At 18.6% G+C, this 21,253-nt stretch overlaps 7 protein-coding genes across 7 annotated transcripts; 4 read left to right on the forward strand and 3 right to left on the reverse strand.

The window, feature by feature from the left end:
* Nucleotides 1-81: 81 nt before the first annotated feature.
* On the reverse strand, nt 82-846 carry PRELSG_1142600 (conserved Plasmodium protein, unknown function; the record flags this gene model as incomplete). The annotated part of the gene is made up of 1 exon (XM_028677717.1): nt 82-846. The coding sequence occupies one exon, from the start codon at nt 844-846 to the stop codon at nt 82-84; it is 765 nt and encodes a 254-aa protein (XP_028534078.1).
* A 2,293-nt stretch (nt 847-3,139) lies between these two features.
* Nucleotides 3,140-8,905, forward strand: PRELSG_1142700 (nucleoside diphosphate kinase, putative; the record flags this gene model as incomplete). The annotated part of the gene is made up of 7 exons (XM_028677718.1): nt 3,140-3,196; nt 3,323-3,397; nt 3,682-3,872; nt 4,097-4,376; nt 4,470-4,518; nt 4,591-4,733; nt 4,835-8,905. The coding sequence occupies 7 exons, from the start codon at nt 3,140-3,142 to the stop codon at nt 8,903-8,905; spliced, it is 4,866 nt and encodes a 1,621-aa protein (XP_028534079.1).
* Nucleotides 8,906-9,541: 636 nt separating this feature from the next.
* PRELSG_1142800 (cyclin dependent kinase binding protein, putative) lies at nt 9,542-11,089 on the forward strand (the record flags this gene model as incomplete). Its single annotated transcript, XM_028677719.1, has 2 exons — nt 9,542-10,846; nt 11,015-11,089. 2 exons carry the CDS (start codon nt 9,542-9,544, stop codon nt 11,087-11,089), a joined length of 1,380 nt encoding a protein of 459 aa, XP_028534080.1.
* Nucleotides 11,090-11,179: 90 nt separating this feature from the next.
* PRELSG_1142900 (calcium-binding protein, putative) lies at nt 11,180-11,656 on the forward strand (the record flags this gene model as incomplete). The annotated part of the gene is made up of 1 exon (XM_028677720.1): nt 11,180-11,656. One exon carries the CDS (start codon nt 11,180-11,182, stop codon nt 11,654-11,656), a length of 477 nt encoding a protein of 158 aa, XP_028534081.1.
* A 697-nt stretch (nt 11,657-12,353) lies between these two features.
* ARK1 (aurora-related kinase 1, putative) lies at nt 12,354-13,814 on the reverse strand (the record flags this gene model as incomplete). Its single annotated transcript, XM_028677721.1, has 4 exons — nt 12,354-13,134; nt 13,225-13,296; nt 13,397-13,491; nt 13,701-13,814. 4 exons carry the CDS (start codon nt 13,812-13,814, stop codon nt 12,354-12,356), a joined length of 1,062 nt encoding a protein of 353 aa, XP_028534082.1.
* A 678-nt stretch (nt 13,815-14,492) lies between these two features.
* PRELSG_1143100 (conserved Plasmodium protein, unknown function) lies at nt 14,493-15,800 on the forward strand (the record flags this gene model as incomplete). The annotated part of the gene is made up of 6 exons (XM_028677722.1): nt 14,493-14,669; nt 14,875-15,001; nt 15,075-15,172; nt 15,278-15,405; nt 15,573-15,633; nt 15,756-15,800. 6 exons carry the CDS (start codon nt 14,493-14,495, stop codon nt 15,798-15,800), a joined length of 636 nt encoding a protein of 211 aa, XP_028534083.1.
* Nucleotides 15,801-16,746: 946 nt separating this feature from the next.
* Nucleotides 16,747-18,771, reverse strand: PRELSG_1143200 (RNA-binding protein, putative; the record flags this gene model as incomplete). Its single annotated transcript, XM_028677724.1, has 1 exon — nt 16,747-18,771. One exon carries the CDS (start codon nt 18,769-18,771, stop codon nt 16,747-16,749), a length of 2,025 nt encoding a protein of 674 aa, XP_028534084.1.
* Between the last annotated feature and the right edge of the window lie 2,482 nt (nt 18,772-21,253).

Consider the following 21,253-nt stretch of genomic DNA (forward strand, 5'->3'; position numbering starts at 1 on the left):
CTACTTTAGTGATAGCATTATATATTTATCTTTTATTTCAATTTATTTCATTTTTATTTCTATTGAAATACCATAATGAAATCAATTCATTAGTTTTGATGGATCATATGGAACTCCATTATCTAATCTATGCTTTGACATTATTATAGGTTTTATATTTAAACTAACATTATCATATAGTTGCCCTTCTTCATCTAACCCAGTTGCATCTAATTTCTTATTTTGAGATTCAACTAAAGACTCTAAATACTCATCTACCAAATAATAGTTGTAGTAATATTTAAATTTTGAATAAGGCTCTTCATTATTATCTGTACAGGAATTTGATGACATATTTTTTTTGTAAAAACAACTACCTTGGGAGTTTACGTTTTCATCATCTTGTTTATTACTTGCCCTAGATGAACTTAACTCTTTAGACAAATTTTTTTGATCATGGGTCCAATTATCTACAATCTCTTGTGGCAAAGAAACCTTTGTAGTTCTCTCTTCTACAGGTAATTTTATTTTACAAGTTTCATGATAAACCGGCTGCCATTCTATGTTTTTATTAGCAATAGGAGAGAATTCATTTAAATTTCTACAATCTTTTCCTTGATCATGTTGGTTTTTATTTATTTTAAGTTTTGTACTAGGAATATTTTCTATGGAATGATTAGACTTACTTGAAAAAATTCTTTTTATTTTATCCATGAAACTTGTTCCATTACTATGCATACTTTTGTTATCACATGATGAACCGTTTTTATTATTTTGAGGCATCAAGCTCCTTGCTCTGTTTCTATATTTTAAGGGTTTTTGAAACTGAACGTTTTCATTTAATGTTAAAGTGGAAGAGTAACTCATTTTTGTGCCAAATAATAGCAAGTTAAAAAAAAAAAAAAGTTTGATATTTCAAAAAAAAAATCTATATGTAAGTCGTAATTATAAGTAAATATAATTATTAATGAATTTAAGATAATAGTGTTCAAAATTTTTTATTCATTTATCAAAGAAAATAACAATTGATATATATATAAATATATATTATTTTTACATGAAAAAATATTATTTCTAGACAAATGTTAAGTATATTATGAAAAAAAAATAAAAAATGCACACTAAAGTCACGTCGAATTAAACTTAAAATAATTTTTTTTTTTTTAACTAAATTATATGAATAATTCATAATTTTTGAGAATTTCTTGCTATTTTTTCGATATGAAAAATAAAAATTATAAAATAATTATCAGATAATACATGTAGACACTAAAAAAAATATTACTAAAAAATGTTGTTCATAAAATTATATAATGAAAACAAAATTATTGTGATAGATATAACATATGTATCTCTATAAATAGATTTATGTAAAGTTAAGACTTAAATCTTTTAATCTTATTTTAAGGTAAAATATATATATATATATATATATATATATATTTGACATTTTAAAAAATTACTATTATCGTCTTTTTTCATTTTAGCATATTTTTTTATATGACCTTAAGGCTTATTTAGGATATTATATAAATATATAATTTTTTATCATATATCTAGAATATGTGCATATTGTGTGCATTTATTAATATTTAAAACTTTTGAGTTTTTATGTGTGCAAAAAAAAAAAAAATTTACTTTTTTTATAAACGAAAAGCTTAAAACAATATAAAAGTGAATATTTATAAATATAAAAAGGTGGAAATATTACAAATTGAGTATGAACACATTGCAAGTTATATATATAGGAACAAAAAAAATAAAGAAATTCAATAAAGTAAAATGTAAACATTTGTAAAGGTATAAGGAACTTGTACAACAACAATCTAATCTATTTACAAACTTATGCTTAATTAGCTATGAAAAAAAAAAATGTTATGAATATACATATAGATACCATACAATGAAAAGGGAAAAAAATTTTCATTATTTTTACTCGTTTTTGCATCATATATTTATCTGGTATACTTCTATATTTCTGTAAATTTATGGTTAAACTTTTTATTATTTTAAGCTTTTTTTTTTTTAATTAGTTTCCCTTCTTCTAACACATAAAAAGCAGTTAATTCAAATAAAATAATTTCATATGTTTACATTTAATTAAATAAATATATTAAATAGTGTTTAAAAAGGTGGTATAGTTTAAAATTATTTATATATATTTTTTAAAAGCATATTAATAGAATACATACTAATAAAACACAATTTGTATGTAAAAAAATATTTAATCCAGGTTTATTATTCAAGTACTAGATATATTTTTAATTAATATTTTTTATCTTTAAACCAATTGCATGATTCTTTTAAAAAAATTATTTCAATGAAAATAAAACAGCTTATATATTTCTATATTTTCAGTATATAATATATATGTATATCTTTTAAAAATATTTAATTATGCCTTATGAATTTTTTTTCTTTTACAAAATCTTATTGTTTCACTGTTAATTTATTAAAAAACAATAAAAATTTCTTATTGGAATATTTAAGATATACCATTTTTTATTATTAACATAAAAACAATAAGGATACTCAATTTTAGATATTTTTTAAATAAAATTTTTTTTTTTAAAAAAATATATAATTTACTTAAATGAGGTATTAGTAATAATGAAATATATTTAGCATACTCTTATTATTTTATAGTTCCCCCTGAAAGTATTAAAGAAAAAAAATTATAGACTACATAGTATATAGTAAAAAAGAATAATAGAGATAAAAATAAAAATTGTCTTTTTTTATTTTCAAGGATATTTTTTTATTAAAAAGAAAATAATCATATATTAAAAAGATGTATTTATATATATTTTGATAACTTATTTTTTCATTTAATAAAAATCACTATAATTTCACAGATATAATATCATATATAATTTTGATAAATTTATAGTATTATTTGCATATAAATAAAGCTAGAATAATGTCTAAATTTTCATTTAATTTTTTCTCTTTTTTTTTTTTTTTTTTTATTATTAATATAAATATTTTAGAATGGAGAAGAAAAAGATAAATGATATTATTCGAATTTATTTCTTAAAAATATATCAAAAGATTCTACTAAATTATATTAATTAAAAAAAATATTTAATAAAATATAAAAATCATTTATCAATACTACTTTTTTATGTATTCAATATTGTGATTATTTTAATAAATTATAATGAAGGACGAAAGGTGTATTTTTATTATATTTCCAGATGTTACTAATAATTTTAAAGTAAAAAATAAAAGGGAAACTATATGATATATAAAAATTATTTTAAAAAAAAATGATAGAAATTTTAAATATATATATATAATAAATTATCACGATTACTTTAATTCAATGATTATATAAACTTAGGACGAAGAAGTTCTAGAGAAATTAGAGGAAAAAAATTTTATTATTTTAAAAAAAAAAAAAGTGCACTTAGTAGAAGTAAAAAAATAAAGAAAAAAATACATATATATATATATATATATATAAGGAAAATAAAGTATTTAATAATTAAATGAAGCATTTATATATTTCCAAAAAATGTAGAAAAATACACTAAAAATTATGAATAATAAAAAAAAGATAAATGAAATAATTAAACAGAGAATACAAAATGATATTAGATATATTGTATAGCTTAAAATAAAAAAAACTTTTTTAATACTTTTTAAGTAAATTAAAAATGTTTATTGATTTTTTTGTATTTTTTTTTTTTTCTTTTGAAGAATGAAATAAAAGAAATATTTAATTTCAAACCTGCTCAATACAAAAATATAAATGAATTTTATGAATATATAGGAAGTGGCTTGTCTGTTATTTCTTTAATAGAACATATAGAGGGAGATACAATTATAAAATTAAACTCTTTAGTTAAAAGAAATTCTATCTTGATAAAAGATGAAAAATATTTTGAATGGTAATATATAAATATGTTTTCCTGTGCATGCAACTTTTGTTCTATATAATTAATTGGGAAAATTCATATATTTATAGCAACACTTTAAAGAGATATTAGTGCTTATAATTATTTTTATAAAAAATTAAAATATTGATATGAAATTTAATGGATAATTATTTGAATGTTTTTAATTAAATATATAACTTTATATTTAAAAAATTTTTTTATGTAATTTTTTGTAGTTTGGAATACCAGTGCAATTTAAATTGCAAAAATATTCCTTTTTATTTTAGCAAAAATTATTGGTTTTTTAGCCGAGATCTTAATTTTTTTTTTCAATCTTATGAAAATAATAATATTGAAAGAACATTAATAATATTAAAACCTGATGTTATAGAACTAAATCACTTAAATAATATAATAAATGATATATTGAATTTTGATTTATTAATAGTTGCTATAAGAAGAGGAATATTATCGTGTGATCGAGCAAAAAAATTATATGAAGATTCATATAGAAAGGTTTTTTATATTATATAAATAAATAAAAATTATAAAAGACATTTTATTTATTTATTCATTTATTTATTTTATTTTTTTTTGCCTTGTAACTAGCCTTATTACAAAAGTCTAATAAATTTTATGACTTCTACTAAAGGAATAGGTATAAAATAGAGAAAAAAAAAAATTAAAATCGTAAGTTAATATACCAATAAATAAATATATATATTTTTAGTTTGCTTAGTAATTGAAGGTAGAAATTGCATAAAAAGAGCCAAAATTTTGTGTGGTCCTTCTTTATCAATGAGTAATTTTGACAATGTACCAAAAAATTGTCTAAAAAAAAAATATGGAACATGTAAAATGAGAAATGCAGTGGTATGAAAAAAAAAAGTAGCATATATATATTTATTTATTTATTTATTTATTTATTTATTTATTAATTTATTTATATATATTAAATTTTTTTTTTGAAAAAGCATATTCCTGATGATAATAATATAGATAAAGAAATAGAATTATTTTTTGGTGATGAAAATTTTAAATGTGAAAAAGGAATTTTATTAATTAAAAAAAAAATATTAAATTCAGAGGATTTATTTAGTCTAAGAGAATATTTAAAATATTATGGATTTCGTATATTAGAAGAGAAAATAATTTTAATGAATGAAAGTAGCTTTAAAAATTTATCTGAAGAAAAAAAAAAACAAGCAGATGATTTAGCTGAGAAAGAATTTATTATTATTATTATATCAAGAATTAACTGTATTACTTGTTTACAATACTTAATTGGATTGAATACTGTTAAAGAATCAAAAATTGAAAGACCTAATAGCATTAAAAGTGTATTTTGTAGAAATGATGATGATATTATGTTTGTGAAAGATAAAAATAAAATAAATGAGTTAATTAGGAGTTATTTTAATTTTGAAAAATATAATGACATTATTACTATTGAAAATGTAAAAAATTATATATTCTGCAAAAATGTTACTAATTTCTACAAGCCAGAAGAAAACATAAAGTTAACAAATGTATTAATGGAATGTTTTACTGAAATTTGTAAATTAAAGCCTGATGAAAATTCCTCTATATTATGGTTAAGTAAATGGTTTGAACAAAAAGAGAGAGAAATTAAAGACATCATTACAAAAAAAAATGAAATAAAAAACAAAGATGAAACTTTTAATTTATTAAAAAAAAAAGAAAAAAAACTTACAAGAGTAAAAGAAATAGAAAAAAAAAATATAACTGGAATAAATAATTTTGATAAATCATCAAAATTATCTTATGAAATTAAATTGCAACACATGTGTAAAAAAGTTATTATTATACCTGATGTGTATAAAGAAAATGTGTTATATCAAGATAATGGAAATGAAAAGTTAAAATTTAAAATTATAAAATATTTTGAAAAATTAAATTCTATCAATTTAAGTTTTAATGAATTATGTAAAAAAGAGGAGAAAAAAAATTCTCTTCTAGGAAAAAAAATAGAATATGCAAAAAAAAAATATAAGCATTTAACAATAGATTTAATAAAAAGGATATTAAAAGAAAATTTGGAAAAAAATAAATTATTTAATAATTACATATTAACTGATTTTATGAATATTATAGATCCAATATATTTAACAGATGAAGATATAATACCTTGCTCATTTTGTTTAATAATTAATAGAGAAGAAAGAAAAAAAGAAAAAAAGGAAATTAATGATTTAGAAAATGAAAAATATAATTCCTTCTTAAGTTTTCTAAATAATAATGACAAAAATAATAATTACATAAGAAAATTTTTAATGAAGGGAAAACTTCTTATATATAGAAATAACTTTATTGAATTTGTAAAAAATTTTCAAAATGAACTTCTCATTTTTTTTGGTATAAATATAAATCATATAAAAAATATTATTAATTTTCTTTCAGACAATTATAATTATTATTTTATAGACCATTTTAAGTTAATTAAAGAGGAAAAAAAAAAAAAATATTCAGATGATAGAAATATGAATGAAAATTTTGATTCTTCATTCTTTTCCTTTTTTGTTGAAAAATTTGATATATTAATAAACAAAGATTATAAAAAATTTATTGTATGTAATTTTCATTTTAATATGGAACAAATAAATATATTAGAAAAAAGATTTAATTCGAAAATCAAAATTTTTTATTTTAAATTTAAAATAGACAAAACTATTGTAGATATAAAAGAACAACAAAAAAAAATTTCTGAAATGGTTTGTAAAAAAAAAAGAAGTAATAGCTCTAAAAATAAAGTGCATGAAGTTTTCATTGAAAATCCAAAAGTAAAAGATAAACAACTATATACATTTGACATAAAAAACAAAAACCAAAAAGTATTTAAATCAATGTATTATTTTTTTGATATATTAAAAGTAACAAAAAGTAAAATCATAATTATTTGTAATTTAACAATGAAAAATGTAGATTTCATTGGTTTATATATACAATTTCAATTCCCCAATGTCGTTTTTTGTGACTTAAATGTAATTAATGAATTTGACACACATATGAACAAAGAAAATAAAATGGGAGAATTTATTGACGATATATTTTATGAAAATAGTTATAAAAATAATCATATGAAAAATAAATATGAAAATATACAAAGAACAAATATTTTAATAAATAAAATGAAAAGTTTTTGTTCTAAAATTAATGCAAGTTATTTCATTTTTTCTAGCTTCCCTAATGATTTAGAATACGAAGATTATGAAAAATTAAATTTTTTTTTTGACATAAAATTATGTGTACTAATCGTTGAGGATGCTTATTTTTTAAAAAATTTAGAAATTTCAAAACTTGAAAAATATCCATTTTCTTCTATGTTTTTTTTTTTCTATAACAAAGGAAGTTTGTTGATAATTGAGGAAAATGAAAGAAGCAAGAATAATTTTAAAATTAAAAAAGATTCAACAGGGTTAATCCAAAACAATGTATCTACTAATTGTAATGAAGAAAAATTTGAAATAAAAAACAACTCTTTAAATGAAGTTTCTGTAATAAATAATAGTGATAATACTAATTCTAATGATAAATCTATCAGTTATAATAGTATTATAGGTGGTAGTAAAGTAAATAAAGAAGAAAATGCTGATATAGAATTCCATGATCATATAAAAAAAAGAATTTTAAAAAAAATCGAAGATAGAATTAAGCCGAGGTTAATTTGCTATTATGCACCAGAAAAGTATGATTTAAGTAAATTTTTAAAAAAAACAGTTAATAATAAAAATAAAGAATTATTTCATTGCTTATTTAATGAAGATGTTGTAAATGAATTTATCCTAATAAATCAAAAAAAATCAGAAAATTTTCTAAAAAAACTACTACAAGATATAAAAACGAACACACATAAAGTAAAGAATAAAATATATGTAAAATATATAGAATCTATAATAAAAAATTCAAGCAAATATCTATTTTCAAATATTATTTTATATAACATACCTTATTTTGAAGATGTTGAGGATATTGCCATGGACGAATTATTTAATTTATTAGAATTTACGAAAATTGTCCAGTTCATCTATTCTACAAAAGAAAAAATGACAACTGAAAACAACAGATACACCATTCTTAATGATCAAACTATATTTCAATATGATCAAAAAGAATGTAATTTTTCTTTTGAAGATAATAAAGTGGATATTGAAAGAAGAGATTCCATTGAAAAAGAAGAGAACTTTGAAAATAAAATCAAAAGTAGTAATAATAAGAAATATTCAAATGAAGAAATTATAAATAAAAAAACAAATGTTTTAAATGAAAATGAAGTTGATTTAGAAGATAATGAAGCAAATGATGAACAGATAGAAGAAAAAAGTGAAGATCAAAAAAAGAGATACAATAAAAAAGCTGAAAATATAAAAAATATTATATTAAAAAAATATTCAGGTATTGAGTTCACTAGAATTTTTATAAATAAAAACATACCATTTAATGTTAGTAATCCTTATTGCCCTAAAATAATAATTCTATTTATTCCTCAAAATGAACATTTACAATTTTATTTATCTTCTCTTGTATGTTATAATTTAAAACATTTCATATCTATTAATACAACAAACTTAATGCATGAAGAGATAATAAAAGAAAAAATAAAAAATAAGATGATATATTTTAAACATGAAAAAATGAGCAAAAAAAACAACTTTACTATAGACAAAAGAAAGATGTTGAAAAACATTTTTAAATCTTTACTTGATAAAATAAAAAATTTAGACAGCAATATATTATTAACAGGTTTCCCTATTGTAAAAAAGAAATATAATGATGGTGATTATTTTTATCAATTCAATTTATTTAAGTCTTTTAAAATACATGGAATAATATCTCTTTATTTTGATGATAATTATTTAGAAACCTTTTCATCCAATAAAAATATATGCGAAGAAAAATATAATGATATATTAGAACTAATAAAAAAAGAATTTAGTCACAATCATAAGATATATTCTGAAAAAATAGTTAATAAAAATGATTTAAAACATGTATTAAATGACATAAAAAATCATTTTTCTTTTTAAAACTTTAAAGATTTTAGAAAATTTTATGTTTACATTTATTTAAATTAATTTTTTCTATTTTTAGTTTTTCATAAAAATTTTTTTTTTTTTTTCTTTCCTATAAATTAAAATCTTTTCAAAATTTTTTTTTTTTAAACACTTTGTTTTTATTAATAATTTCCAACTAAATTCAAATAAAGAAGTAAAAAATTATTGAATCAATAAGTTTTTTTTAGTCTTTTTGACCTGAATTATTCAATCTTTTATTTTGTTTATGTATATTTCTTTTATTATTTTGTCAAATTATTGTTTAATATTATAAAATATTTTTCAAAGATATTTATAAATATATTTATAATTATATTCCGTTAGATTATAACTCTATTTTTTAAAATTTATTTCCTATTTTTCAATTTTTTTCTTATTTAAATTTCACATTTTCTAAAAATATGTTTTTTTAATTCTTAATAAATTTTGTGTGTATATATTTTTTTTTTTTTAAATAAATTTTAAAATTTATTTATTTTGCATATTGTATTTTTAGAGATTTTATTTGTTTTTTTCTTATGCAAATGATTTTTATTTTTCATAATAAAAAAAGAAAATTAAGTTACAAGGATATGAATATTTTGTTTTTAAAAAGAAAAAATCTTATAAATGAAAAAGTCTGATTATTTCACTATTTATGAAAATTTTTTTAAAGATGCTAATGATTTTTTAAATACAGTTGAAACAAAAAATAATTTTTTTGACTATAGCAGTGAATCAAGCACAGACAATAAAAATGAAGAGGATGATGGCGTGAATAATAAAAATGGGAAATATGTTGATTTTTACATAAATGCAGAAAGTAATAAAGTCATATGCAAAAATAATTTATTAGAAAATGAGAAAAAAATAAGCAGTAGTAATCTAAATTTTTCTTCAAGAATTTTGTTATGCTACAAAAATACACATAATTTATGCTTATCTTATAAACCATATAGCGATAATACTTATTATGATTCATCAAATGTAAATTATTCTATATCTATTTTTAAAAAAAAAGTTCCAACTTTTGATAATAAAGGAGAGGAATATTCTCTTAAAAAAAAGAATGAAAGCAAAATTTTGAGTATTTTTTATAAATGGATACTTTTCCATAAAAAAGAAGATTCTAATTTTATAAAAGAACAAAAAAAAAAAATTAAAAATAGAGAAAGCATAACGAAGAAGATTGATGAAGAAAGAAATATGCTTAATGATAAAAAAAAAAAGAAACTTTATAGTATAAAGAATAATAATAATTTAAATATGAATTCAAAACAAACAGAAGAAAATTTAAAAAAAGACCAGCATATTAATGAAGTTAAAAAGAGAAAAAAAGGAAAAAAAGGAATATCTTATGAGCATTTGTTGAAGCCTAGTAAATATGATTATGATGCTTTTTGCTTATTTAATCCTCGATTTAAACAAGGAAAACATCATACTGTAATGTATTTACAAAGTTATAATGTTTCTATAATTCCTTTTGTTAAACCGAAAAAATTAAAAGAAAAAGTAAATGAATTATTTAGTGAAATTAATCCATGGATACATAAATCCTTAACATTATCAAAATTAAGAAATTTAAAAATTGATCTTTTTAATTTAATAAATCATATCCCAGAAATTGATATTTCTACTATTTCGTGTGCATGGGTATTTTTTGAAAGACTTGTTATTAAGGGATATGTTCATAAATTTAATAGAAAATTATACGCAGCTACATGTCTTATTTTATCATTGAAATTTTATCAACATGATGATATTCAAATATTAGAAAAATTGCTTTCTTATATTCAAAAATTAGATAAAAAAGAAAATTTAACTCCTTCTTTAATTTTTTCAGTAGAATTTCTAGTTTATCGTTTACTTGATTTTTCACTTCAACATACTTATGAAAATATTCGTCCTCATATACATCAATATTTAGAATCCAAGGTATTTTAGAAAAAAAAAAAAAAAAAAAAAGATAATAATATATAAGTTTATATATAAAATAAATAATAAAATAAATAGTACAATAAAAATTATATTTTATAATTAAAGTCTAAAGAACTAGTGAATATTTATATTTCAAATATGTAAATTATTTTTTTAATTATATAGGAACTGAAGTTTGAAGATGTATATGGTGCTTCTGAAGACGTATATTTATACTCTAATTATGCAAATAAATCATAATTAATGAAATATCTTGTTTAATTAATTCATCAAATTTATATTAATATTTTTAATTGCCCATATTTTATTTTCTTATTAAATTTTTTTAAAATGGATTCAAATGAAAATGAAGCAAAAAAAAAAGAGAGTAATTACAAGTTCTTAAATTCGGATGAAATAAATAATTTAGAATATATTTTTAATAAATTAAAAAAAAATAAAAATGATAATGTATCTGTTCAAAGTTTACAAAAATTTCTTATGAATAGTCATAACAAGGATATATGCAATGATCTCTTAGATTTTTTTCATGTGTATGGTAGTACTATAACCTTAGATGATTTTTTGAGTGCTTTAAACTGTGATATGAATGAATTTAAATCGAAAGATAAAATGAGGAGTTTATTTGAAATATTAGATACAAATAAGAAGGGATATATAACATTTAAAAACTTTCTTCAGTCTGCTAAGGAATTTGAGAATGAGTTTGACGAAGAAACGTTGAAAAATATATTTAACATTATAGATTTAAATAATAATGATAAAATGCTTTATGAGGAATTTAAAAATTCAATATCAAACATTTAATTGTATATTATATAATAATTGTCCTCCGTTTTATCATATTTAATTTTATTTTTTAATAAAAGAGTTAAACCTTTTTCTTTTTTAAACAAATATTACTTTTTATGCATACACATAAATTTTATTTTTTCATTTTTTACACTCATATACTTTTTTTTTATAATTTATTTTTTGCATAAATAAATTGTATGGCATATACATATATATATATTTATATTTATATTGTTCTGTTTTTTTTTTCTTTATTACATAACAAATGATAAACTAATTTGTGTATTCTATTCTTTCAATGAAATTTATATATTTTTAAAAATGAAATATATATGCTATGTATAAATGTTTAATTTTTAAGTAAAATAAGTGATCATATGATACATTAATAAATTTTAAAAAATGTATATATACATACACATAATGAAATTTAAGAGGAATACAAAAAAAAAAGAAAAGAAAAGAAAAAAAGAAAAGAAAAGAAAAAAAGAAAAGAAAAGAAAAGAAAAGAAAAGAAAAGAAAAAAAGAAAAATGAAGAATTAAAAAAAAAATAATAAATATTAAAAAAATTATATAAATAAAAAAATTAAAAAAAAAAAGATAAAGAAAATATGAATGTTCATGAAATAATGAGAACTTCATAATTTTTTTATTTTATTTTATTTTTTTTATATATAAAATTGTCGTTTTTTATTTTATTTAATTTTTTTATTTATTGTGAAACCAAATAGGTGTTAAAAATGACCCTTCTTGTTCATTAAATCCTTTATGACTTAATTTGGGTCCTTGTTTACCTCTTGGTTGCGTTGCGTAAGCTTTTATACAAGGTCTATTTTTGTTATGTATAAAAATAAATGGGTGTTGAATTAGTGATTCTGCTGTTGGTCTTTTTTTAGGATTTTTATCTAAACATAAATTTAAGAAATCTTTAAATTCAGGGGATAGTTTATCGATTAAATCTTTTTTTATTTTTTCACAAAATAATTGACTCCAATGATAATCTTGTATCCTATTCATAATTATGTTCTCTCTCTCTTCGTTTGTTGATCCAAAAGGAGGCCTACCAAATTTTAATTCAAATGCCAAGATTCCTAAGGTCCATATGTCAGTTTTCTGATCAAATTCTCCAAAATTTTGTTTTTTCTTTTGGTGTCTTGCACACTGTTCAGGTGACCAATAATCATGAGTTCCTCTATAATGAGAAATTCCTTTTTTTTTATGTTTCGATCCAATGTGTGCAGACAATCCAAAATCAGCTAGCTTACATTTTTCTTCGTGATTTACTAAAACATTTTCAGGCTTTAAATCTAAGTGAGCAATTCTTTTATCGTGACAAGTTCTAATCGCCCATATTATTTCAAACAACATTTCTGCAACTTTTTTTTCTGAAAATGGGCCATGTTCATTTAAATAAGTAAATAAATCCCCGTTGGAACAATATTCCATAACAAAAAAAACATGACTACTTGTATGAAACCACGTATACATACTTGAAAAAAAAATAAAATAAAATAAAAAGTAAGTACATAAATAAGATTAATTACATATGCACATATAATTCTATAATTTTTTTTTATACCATGCTATATGAGGATGCTTCAAATGAGCTTGTAATTCTATTTCTTTTCTTAATAATGCTTCTTGTGTACTTCTTAAAAATAGAAAAATAAAAAAAATATTATAGTATTTTATTTGCTAACATTTATTTTCTTTTTTCTATGTATGTTATTCATTTATTAACAATCATTTACTTAACTAAATGTGATTTTGATATGCATTTTAATACACAAATAAAATTGGTTCTTCTCTCACAAGCTAAAAAAACACTACCATGAGCACCATCTCCCTAAAAAAAATACGAGATAAAAGACGGAATATTCATCAAAAAATATAAAAATATTAAAAAGTAATAATAAAATGCTTCATAAAAAAGTAAAATATTAACAAAATATATATAAAAAAAAAAAAAAAGAAAGTAATTTTAAGAATTCTGGAATAAGGCTAAGATTTTTATTTATTTCTGTTTTTTCGTGATTTTTGTTTTTATTATATTACTAAAAATCCAGCTATATCAAAGTCTTTTAAACTAAATGTAAATGAATGCAAACTACTTTTTAAGGCCATATCCCTACAGGTAGCCTTAATTGGACTATTAACTGAATCATTCATCTTCTTTATATGTTATATAATAAATTAAATGTCAAGATAAATGATAAAGGTTTTAGTAAAAATATATATAATTTGTAATGATATTATTTTTCTACATAATAAATAATACATAATTAATAATTTCTTAAATTTAATTAGGAGAATTTTTTTTTATTATTTTTCAAAAAAATAAATGTCTTTATATAAAATAAAAAAAAAAAAAGGGATAAAAACTTAATGTTCCATTAAATCTACATTGGCAAAATGTTACTAAAAAAAAAATTAAATTAACACAAAAAAATATAAAAGGTAATAATGTAGTTTTACATTATTATAATATGTTTAAAAAAAGAAATATTTTTTTATGCTTTAAAATTTTTTTTATTTCATTTTTGTTATTCACATGAAAAAAAAAAAATATATATATATATATATTATATATAAAAATTAAAAAAAAAAGAAAAGAAAAGAAAATAAATAAAATATTATACACATATTGTGTTATTTAAAAAAAATAATTTTATTTAAATATTAAATATATATGTTTTCTTTTTATGTTTGTTTTATGTAAAATTAATTGAAAAATTAAAAAAAAAAAAAATGACTTAGATGTTTTAGAATAAAAATAGCATAATTTTAATATAATTTAATTTTTTTTTTTTTTTTTTTGCTACATATGATTAATTATTTTATTTTTAAATGATTCCTACACCAGTCTCAAAAAAAATTAGAAGTAGATTGAATTTATCAATTCAAAAAAAGCCACATTTTTTATTTCGCCAAAATGCATTACTTGATAAACGTGAAAAATGGGAACCAAAACTGAAAAAAGGCCACCCTCAATTTATAAAACAATTCGATATATTAAATAGACAAGTAATAATGCAACCATATATATTTATATAAAAAGAATATATATATATCATTAAATGAAAGCTAAAAATGCAAATAATAGAATGCACAAATAAGAATATACAAGATAGCACTATTAAATATTTCATTGAATACTATATGTTAATTTAAATTGGTATCAACGAGAATTTTAGTAGATATATAATTTTTGTTTCATATGTTTTTATAGGTTACAGGTTTTCGTAAATATAAACAAGCTCCTATTAAAAGAGAAGAAATAAAAAAAAATTATGATATTACAAATTTTCATGAAGTAAAATCAAAATTTAGATTTGAAATTAATGGATATTTCGAAGGTTCATTAAATTTTTTTTTTTTTTTTTTTTAAATTTAAATGTGTTGATTATATTTTAATTTTAATTTTTAAAGACGGTGGGAATGTATTCTGTGAAGAGTTGTATAGAACAGCTAAAAGAATGTTTATAGTTGGATGGATAAAATGCAGAAAACGATTTGCTATGGGCCATGTAAAAAAGAAAAGAAAAATATAGTTATATTTATTTATATGTGCAAATATGTAAGAATCTTAAATATAATAATTGTAATTATTTTTATTTTTTTATTTCATGAAGTTTCAAGGAGACTCTTATGCTATTTCATATTTAAGACATTGGTTTGATATGTATTCGTCAGAAAAGAATAGAATTGATAAATTAAAAATTTTTGATGAAAATCACGGGATACCAAATTTAGATTATTAGTAAATATAAGAATAAATTTTAGTTTATATTATTGTAGATATATACATATTACCATTTGCCCAACTCTAACTTATTTATATATCTGCAGTAACGTTTATATTTACCTTGTCTATTATATATATATATATATATATATATATATATGAATTTTTTTTTTTTCTTAAAGCAACATTACAATAGTAAAAGATTATAGAAGTCCAGCAAAGAAAAAAATGCATATGATTCAGGTAACTTTATTTTCTTTTAAAAAAAAACATAAATTATACAATATACTTATATATGTTTAATAACACATTTATTAAAATTTAAATAATTATTTTATTTTATTTTATTTTTTTTTTTTTTAAAGAGTCAAGATTTTTTAAAAACGAAGGCGTTGTTTAATTTAAAATAAAATGATTTATTTAATTTTTAATTCTTTGAAAATAGTTACAATACTATTAAATAAAAAAAAAAAAAAATCATATAAATTTATCTCTTTTTTATTATTTTGAAATGTTAATTTTTTTTTATTTATACAGTGGGGTATATAAAATTGAAGGATTCGATTGTGTATTTTATTATTTCCTGCATAAGTACCATAGATACATTATAAATTTATTTTTTTTTATACATAATATATTTGTATATAAATGAAATAACTAAATTTCCCTTCTTTTTTTTTAAAATTAATATATTTATTTATTAAATTCTAATAACAGTAATTATAAAAAACCTTTTTTTTATTTTTTTTTTTTTAAAAAAAAAATCTAAAAACTTATTAGATAGAAAAAATATTAGCACATGATTAGACAGCTTTCTTTTTTACTGATAAAGTAATATATTTTTTTTTTAAATTTATACATATGTATATTTTCTTTTTTTTTACGTTAAAGAACAGCAGTAGATTATATATAATTTTTTGATATTTATGATATCATTTTTCTTCTATATTAATAAAAAATATGTGAACTAGTAAACTACGAAATGAAAATATATTCTCTTTAAACTACATTATTATATATACATATATATATATATATATATATATATGTAGTACGTATATAAATAAATATATACGTAATTACAAATTTATTAATAAAATTACAAATAAAAAAAAAGAAAAAAAAATCTTAGAAAAAATGATAAAAAAAATATATAAAAATCGAATTATGGAAAATGAAAGAATTAATGTGTAAATGAATAACCATATATATTATAATGAAGAAAAAAAAGTAATGAAAAAAATAAAAGAATATAGTATATGAATTAAAAATTATTATATTATTAAAAAAATTAAAAAAAAAAAATTTTTTAAAAAGAAAGATATAAATGTATAGCAGTGAAAAATGACATTATTTTTAAAACCAATCGAACTGAAAAATTTTCGCTTGAATCATAAGAATTGCCAAAGAATTCGATAAAGGGGAACCTGTTATGGAAAGATTAAAAGTATAAGATGAAGAATCATTAGAATCAGTGCATATAGAAATATTACAACCTGATTTCTCAATGATTTCTTCAATTAATGATTTGCCATTTTTATTTTGTGAATCAAAAGTTTCCAAATATACATCAGGCATATTTAATTCGATAGTATATGGTTGTTTAACCGATAAAATTTTAGGTAAAGAAGAAATAGGAAAGGACTTATAAACTTGTTGTAGAAACATTTGCTCAATTTTATCTTTCATATCGTTAGCGTTGTTTAAAGAATTATTATTTTTGTTCGGTATATTGTCGTAATGATAATTAATAGAGGTATTATCATTATTATGACTATTATTATTATTATGATTATTATTTAAAAGAGAATTAGAAGAATAAAAATGATCATTGTTATTAATAGAATTTTTGTTATACATTTTATTGTTATTACTGTTATTATTTTTTTTAGTATTAGAATATTTAGTATTAGAATTAAAGTAGATATCATTTAAAGGAATTAAAAGACCTTCTCTTGCAATGGCAGGATTTTCATATTCTTCTAATTTTTGTAAAACTAAAATAGATGCTAAGATTTTTGATTCTGGAGAACCACTAATCAAAACTAATTTTTCATTTTTACTATCTTTATTTTTAGCTACTTGAATTTGGGAACCTGATTGTTCAGTTATATACTTAATAATAGATCCTTTTCTACCTATTAAAAAGCTAGCTGCTTTACCTGGAACGAGCATACGCATAGGGTTATTAATATTTTTTTCTCTTTCTTCCATTTGTCTAACAATTAATTTTAATGCATTATATTTACTTTCAGCTGAACCTGATAAAGTTAAAATTCGATCACAACTTTTAACATTTTCAATATTATCAGGTGCATCAACAATAACTGCACCTGCTCCAGTTATAGTTCTAATTTCTTTAATGTGACAACCTGCTTTTCCAATTATCCACGCAGTCGTTTCTACATCTAAAACAAAACGAATAACACATGAACTAATTTCTTTACCATACTTATGCAAAAGTAAATTTTTTTCTTTAGGAACACTACAATTATCTATATCATCATTATTTATTTCTTCATTAGAATTATCATTTTTTTTCGTTGAAGAATATTTTGAACTATTATTAGAGCTATTTAAAGAAGAACCTATATTATTATTATTATTATTCATATTAATATTTCTAAGGTTATTATTATTGCTGCTAGATGTAGTAGTAAGATTGTTATTATTACTGCTATTATTTTTTGAAACACCTGGAAACTCAGATAAACATAAAATTCCATTTTCAACAATATCTTCTAATAAATCATATATAATACCTATACAATCAATAATCTTACTAATCTTTTTAGATTTTATAAAAATTGCTTTATCTTTTATGCCAGGAACATCATCTTTATGAACATTAATCTCACACGAAGATCTTTCACATAAAGATGAAATTTTTGAACCTTTTTGCCCGATAATAATAGGAATTGATCTAGTTGGTACTATTATAACTATAGATTCTTTTCCGTCTTCTTCTTGAAAATCCATAACACTTTTTGATTTTTCTAAAACTAACTCTAAAGCTTTTTTTTTATTTTCCTTTTTACCAAATATAGTTAAAATTTTTTCAGACGGAGGAGGATAAACAGAAACATCAAAATCTTTTTGGCATTTTATTATAGCGCCACAAGCTTTTTCTATTTCACGTACATTATTACCTGACTTCCCGATAACAAATCCAATAGCTCTATTAGGTAGTAAAAGACAATACGGTATTCGCATTTCAGCTGTTGAATAAGAATTTTTTTTTCGAATATCATCAATACTTACATAAGATCTATTACTACTATTACTTTTACGTTGCCTTTTAATTAAATTATCATCATCGCTACTACTACTACTATTATCTTCATTATCAATACGTGTATATGATCGTTTTTGTCTAATCATTTTGACCTTACTTATTTAATAATATATATATATATATATATATATATATTTTTTTTTTTTTTATAAATACATCTATTTTTTAAAAGAAAAACTGTACCATAAAAAAAATAAAACAATACAAAATGAATGAGAGAAAGAGAAAGAGAGTAAAAGAAAAAGAATAAATAATATAAAAATAAAAAAAAATTAAAAGAAAAAAGGAAGGAAGAGAAAAAATAAAATAATATAAAAATAGACATATAACTAAGTTAGTAATAATATAAAGGAGTTGCTGTGTATTTGTTTAAAACTTTATTTATAGAAGAGTTTATTGTTGCCTAATATTCTTTTTTAAATTCTTGAAATTAACATAAATAATATTCAATGTAAATATATAACTGAAATGCTTTATTTTTTTTTTTTTTTGTAATATCTTTTAGAACATTCCTTTTTTTTTCTTAAAAAAAATTCTGTTAAATAAGTAAATATTTAAAGAAGAGAGATCTTGTGCACTTCAATTTTATAGAAATATATAATTTATATGTATATAAATATTTATTTACAAATGCATATATGTATATGAATATTATTTTCCTTTTTTTTTTTTTTCTTCATAGCATAACAATAAAGAGAAAAGAGCTAAAATTATAAGAAAAAAAAAGAAATAAAACTTTTCAGATCAAACCTAAATAAATATGTAATTTTTATAATTGGAATTAAAAACATATATATATTCTATTGAAAATAAAAATATTAAAATTTTTTCATATGTAAAGTATCTAAAGTACAAAAAATTATTTCTTAAATATAATTAATTTTACAATATTTATATATATAATGTATAAATATATTATATACATTCCTTTATTATAATTACTACTTATATCTCGATTGAATTTTTTTACAAATTAAAATATGATAGTTTTTTTTTTTAAACTTTCTTGATTTAAATAAAACAAAAAAAAAAAAAAAAAAAAAAAAAAAAAGAAACAAAATGAATTTAAATTTAAAATTTAAATTAATATAAAACGAAATAAGATTATGCAAATTTAAATATATTAATAATTAAGATTTTAAAATTATACATATATATATATATATATATATATATATATATATATATATATATAAGCAATTTTATATTTTAATAAAAAGGTATATATATATATATATATATATATATAAACCAATTAATATGATCAAATGGTAAAAAAATATTTATCATTTTTTCTTTAAAATTAAAAAAAAAAATTTATAACAATATAATTTTAAAATTTATATATTTTATAATCTTAAGAATTATCAAATTAAATATTTTAGGAAAATTAAAAAAAAAAAAAAAAAAATAGCTTACGAGAAAAATATTTTATGGGAATTTTTTAAATTATTTACTTTATATATATCTATTTTTTTTTGTTGAATGCAATTTTTTTTTTTTTACATATATACATATACATTTATGTATATAAATGATGTGCAAGATTTTATTATATATTTGTATATAATAAAGTATTTATAGCAAATTATAAATAATTTATAAAAAAATAATAATGCTTTATATAAATTGAAAATAAAATATTCATAAAAAAAAAATGAAGCATTAATCTTTTAAAGAAAAAAAGTATTCATTCAATAACATAAAAAAAAAATTAATATATATATATATATATATATGCTTTTAAAGAGTGCTTGAACAAAATGAAAAGATTATTAAAAACGAAAAGACAAATAGCACGGTTCCATCATCTTATTAATTTAAAAGATAATAAATTTCTACTTTTCTAATATAGAATATAATTTAAAAAAAAAATAAATATATTCATATATATGATAATAATATATTTATGCATAAATAAGGATATACTATTAAAATATTTTTAAATAAACATATAATATTAAGAACTTTAAGGAATTTATTAAATGTAGAAAAAAAATAAATTTTTTACAAAATATTTATTTAAATATTAAGAAAAATTAAACAATATTTGTGTGAATATTAATACGAATATGAGACAATTTTATATTAATTCTTAAATATATATAATGCTTGAAAAAAATTAACTATGTAGAGCTGTTATTTCATGTTTTTTTTTTGTATTTTTAAAAAATGATTAAATAATAGTATACATAAGTTTAATATTTTTTTAAAAATTATATATATATTTTTATAAAATTAGTAAAAAATAAATATTTTATATAAAGTGATATATTTAATAAAGGTACAGGTTAGGAAAATAATTTAAGAATAAGAAAAATAAATCAATGATTTACTAAAATAATTTTTATCGTTTCAATTTTCTTATTTCGTATTTTTTTTTTTTTTTTGTGTTAATGTAATATTTTTTACTTATTTTACAATATTTTTCTTTTTCTATTTTCATAACTCCTCTTAATATATAGTCTTCTATAATAGTTATATAAATAATTTAAATAGTAAAAAATTTACTTTGTAAAAACCAAAAAAAAAAATATATATATTTTTTAGATAAAAAGTTAAATAAAA

The sequence above is a fragment of the Plasmodium relictum genome (genome assembly GCF_900005765.1).
Source record: "Plasmodium relictum strain SGS1 genome assembly, chromosome: 11".
Lineage (NCBI taxonomy): Eukaryota > Apicomplexa > Aconoidasida > Haemosporida > Plasmodiidae > Plasmodium > Plasmodium relictum.